Source organism: Lactuca saligna, chromosome 7 (assembly GCF_052625555.1).
Source record: "Lactuca saligna cultivar CGN05327 chromosome 7, ASM5262555v1, whole genome shotgun sequence".
Lineage (NCBI taxonomy): Eukaryota > Viridiplantae > Streptophyta > Magnoliopsida > Asterales > Asteraceae > Lactuca > Lactuca saligna.
The window spans coordinates 135,506,054-135,510,743 of NC_136423.1; the positions used below are offsets into that span (position 1 = coordinate 135,506,054).

The 4,690-nt window shown below is 36.6% G+C and overlaps 1 protein-coding gene across 1 annotated transcript; it reads left to right on the plus strand.

Moving 5' to 3' along the window:
* Positions 1–1,262: 1,262 nt before the first annotated feature.
* LOC145007263 (uncharacterized) lies at positions 1,263–3,478 on the plus strand. Its single transcript, XM_078966233.1, has 5 exons — positions 1,263–2,174; positions 2,271–2,423; positions 2,509–2,758; positions 2,839–2,950; positions 3,115–3,478. Exons 1-5 carry the CDS (start codon positions 1,263–1,265, stop codon positions 3,476–3,478), a joined length of 1,791 nt encoding a protein of 596 aa, XP_078822359.1.
* The last annotated feature ends 1,212 nt before the right edge of the window (positions 3,479–4,690 follow it).

The window sequence follows — 4,690 nt, forward strand, 5'->3', positions numbered from 1 at the left end:
GTGACCACCCAATAGTGGTCACTAACTATATACATGTGTGTATATATATATATATATATATATATATATATATATATATATATTTATATATATATATATATATTATAATTTTCAATTAACAAAAAGAGTAAATTACGTGAATGGTCCCTGTGGTTTAGTGTAAACTACACTCTTGGTCCCTAACTTATTTTTCTAACTCAGACTGTCCTCAACTTTTAATTATGTAACCCGCCACGTCCCTATTCTCACATTCCGTCAATTGTTTCCGTTAGACACCCCACGTGCCTTGCACGTCGGGGGTATAAAAGTCTTTTCACATATCCAATGTTATACCGCCAAGAAAAAAAAGGACGTATCGTTGATCAATGTGATCAGACACAAGCTTCACAGACAAAACCTTTGAAAACCCTTGAAAACCCTTGATCGAAAGAACCCTACATTTGAAAACGACGATGGCGCCTTGGAGGATACGTGCTACCATGGACGAGATTGACGTTGCTTGTAGATATGGTAAGTGTTTACTCCCTCAATCACTTAGTAACTTAAAAAGAAAAATGTGACTAACCAATCTTTCCGTGAATATACAGCCGGACATCCGATGATATTCTCTGTCCGATTACACCATGGTGGACAGTTTACAAAGTTCCCTGGAAGAAAGTACATCAAAGGCAAGCAAAATTATGTTGATTTACTAGACATTGACACCTTTTCCATTCACGACATTGACGAGATGATGGAGGAACTTGGGCATATTGATTCAGACGAAACACTACTCTATTATCATTTCCTGAGACCATTTGGCGATTTGGATTTTGGGTTATTTGCTTTGGGTTCAGATCAAGATGTTCATTATCTGGGTACGTATGTTGCTAACCATAAGTTAATAGATGTATATATTGAGCATGGGAAAACAAATTTACATACTTATTCTATGTCCCTGAACCCTAGTAAGGTTAAAATTGTTGAAATTAAAGAGCCACCAGATTGCTCCAAACAGTTGTTCTTGGAGTGGAATGACTCTCCAATTGAGCATGAGAGTGTTCCAGACCTAACAGAAGTTGAGAATGATAGTCATTTGGACAAAGAACCATCTTTGGTCGACCATATTGAATTTGAAATGAATGTAGAGAATGAGGATGATTATGATGGTAGTGGACACAACAATGGCAGTGGAAATGATGAGTTTAATGATGATAGTGAGAGTGAAGATAGTGATTTTTTTTATTGATGAGGACAATCTCATACACGATGTTGATGTGGATATGAAAGATTTCCATCTGAACATTGACAAGGATGTAGAATGGGTTGGAGGTTCTTCTGAAAGTAATGTACCTGAAGATACACAACAAGGTGACTTAGAAGTGATCAACACAGAGGTTTTGTTGTCTGGGTCTTCATCAGATGAGGCAAATGATGGTAAGCGAAGGAAAACTATTAGGTCCATACAGAGGGCTTATGAAAATGATGTAGCTTTGGTTAGTGAGCCCTTCTACATTTTTCAAACTTTCAGTTCATCTAAGGACTTTAAGACACAAGTGAAACTACATTCCATAAGAACAAGAAGGGAAATACAATTAGAGAAAAATGATAAGAATAGGGTTAGGTTTGTGTGTAAGGGCACTATACCAAATCTTGCTACTAATGAAGAAGATAAATGCCCATGGGTTATATATTATAGTAAGTGGAAGAGTGACATAGATTGGATGGTTAAGACATACACGAAGGAGCATCGATGTCTACAAACAAGGAAAGTCAAAGCATGTGACTATAAGTTCCTTTCAGAGCATATAGTACAAGTTATTGAGACAAACCCAAAGATTCCTATTAGGGCTTTACGAGAGCAACTCCAACGTGAGTACCAGATGGACATTTTGCATATGAAAACTTTTAGGGCAAAGCATCAAGCTTTAAAGCATGTTCAAGGAGATTATGCCAGCCAATACAGGTTGTTAAGGGATTATGTTTTAGAGGTACAAGCACGTAACCCAGATACTACGGCTAAAATTGATGTTGAAAGTGAAGCGAATCCAACTGTTGAGACAAGAACATTCAGGCGTATCTATGTTTGCATTGGAGCTTTGAAGCGAGGTTTTGCAGCGGGAAGAAGGGACTTTCTTGGACTTGATGGAGCCTTCGTGAAAGGTCCAAATCCAGACCAAGTTTTATCTGTTGTGGTAAGATCTTCTTATTTCTTTTTGTATTGTATGTTCTTTATTTTAAGTAGTGTTAACTGACCAATGTTTTCTGGTAATTTATGTTTCTTATCAAAGGCATTGGATGGTAATAATGGGATATATCCCTTAGCCTATGCTGTGGTTGAATCAGAAACATTGAATTCTTGGACTTGGTTTTTAAGTAATTTGGGTGATGACTTAGGTTTGGGAACAAATTCCAATTTCACGTTTATGAGTGATAGGAAAAAGGTATTGGAACCTATCCAAACTAGGTTTTATAGTTTTATACTATTGATGCAGTTATACTAACATACAAACATGTTACTATTGCTAGGGTTTGTTGCCTGCGATTGCAACACTATTTCCATGTGTAGAGCATTGCTATTGTCTTCGTCACATACACGACAACATGAAAAAGAACTGGAGGGGAAAGGTGTTCAAGGATCTTCTTTGGGAATGTGCCACGACCTCTAATGTACAACACTTTCATCAAGCAATGGAAAAACTAAAGAAGCTTAACAATGATGCTTATGAGTGGCTGAAACAAATACCTCCTCAAAGTTGGGCTCGCTCCCACTTTACTGGTATAATGACTTTCGATCTCTACTTAATAATTTTAAAAGAAGGTAAATTGAATACTGACATAGAATTTGTTTATGTTCAGGGAGAGAACATTGTGATGCTCTAACTAATAACCTGTGTGAAGCATTCAACAGCAAGATAGAAGATGGTCGTGATGCACCAATTATTAACTGCATTGAGTTCATCAGAAAGTTGTAGGTCCTTTGACTCCTACAGCTACAATAATATTGGATAAGATAAAGAGTAAGGCAAAATAGTATGTTGCAACATTTTGTGGTGCTGGAAAATATCAAGTTGCTAGACCATGGCAAGATCAGTGTATTATGGATGTAGGTCAACAAAGTTGCACATGAAAAAGGTGGGAATTAATAGGAATTCCGTGCAAACATGGTGTGGCTGCTATTTGGGACATGGGGAGGAATGACAAAGATGTGGGAATACCAGAATCATTTGTGCATCCATGTTACTGGTTATCAAGCTGGAAAGAGATGTATTCTTTTAAGGTTAGTCTAATCAATGGAAGGTCCATGTGGGAGAATTCAGCTATACCAACAACTCTGTTGCCTCCAAAACATCATGTTCCCATAGGAAGACCAAAGAAGAAGAGAACAATATCAATTGTGGAAAAGGAGGACTTTGTTAGAGGAAACACAACATTGAGGGCCCATAGATCAGTAACATGTACGAAGTGTAACAATGTTGGTCACAATGCAAGAACCTGAAAAGGGCAAAGACCAATTGTTGGTGGGGGTGGTGGACAATCACAAGTTAAAGGAAAAGGGAAAGGAAAGGCAACCACTTGATGATTTGTAATAAGGCTAGTCTTTTGTTACTTTAAATATGAATGGATTGTGTTATGTTGCTGCTTGTAATAGGGCTAATATTTTGGTACATTATTTATGAATAGTTTGTAATAGGGGCAGTATTTTGATACTTGTTTTAGCCAATATGTTGGCACTTTTGGATGAACTAGTTTGTCACCCTCATTGCCCTGTAATAGTTTGGTACTAATTAATGGAATGTTTTCTTCTTACGATACACCATTGGGTAGATAATAATTTGGTTTATACTGATTTTTACATTTATATTTTCCATAATAGTTTGGTACTAAATTAGATTGTTATATTCTTCTTATGATGTCACCCTCATTGCCCTGTTATAGTTTGGTACTAATTAATGGTCAATATGCTGCTTATACATCACTTTAAAACATAATCAATACAACACTGCTACAACCATTACAGTACATTTGCATTACAATACATAGACAACCTAACCAATACATAAACACCATTTTCATTGATCTTAAAAATCTTAACCATCTGCATTACAATACATAGACAACTTAACCATTACAGAAAAGGATACCGTCACATTCACTGCTACAACCTAACCATTACAGATAATGATACCATCACATACATTGCTACAACCTAACCATTACAAAAGACTTTACCATTACAATAACAACTCATCCCCACCTTACAACTTGTAAACAAGTATCACCAAGAACAATACCCAACTAATAAATAAACATATTTTCAAGAAAAGATTTTCATTTTTCAGCTTCTTGTTCAACCTCACAAGCCAGGAGATTGTCAATCTGTCACCATGATCCTTTTCATCATCATCTACCCAAGAAATAAATCCTTTACGTGGTTCCTGTCAATTTCAAAAGCCACGGTTACAATACCTATAATCGCATACAGTGATATCCCCATCTAGGGTTACGATTACAAAATTCTCAACTACAACATACCTTAATTGGACATGCGTAAAAGGGTCTTCCTGGATTATTGTTAGTAGTTGAAGTCCGAATTACAGCAGCACGCCCACAATCGCATTGAACCATCCTTGATTTGAAGGAGATTAGGTGTAACCGCTTCAAACGATGGAGGATTGAAAGAAACTCTAAATTAGGTTCGATCCTGATG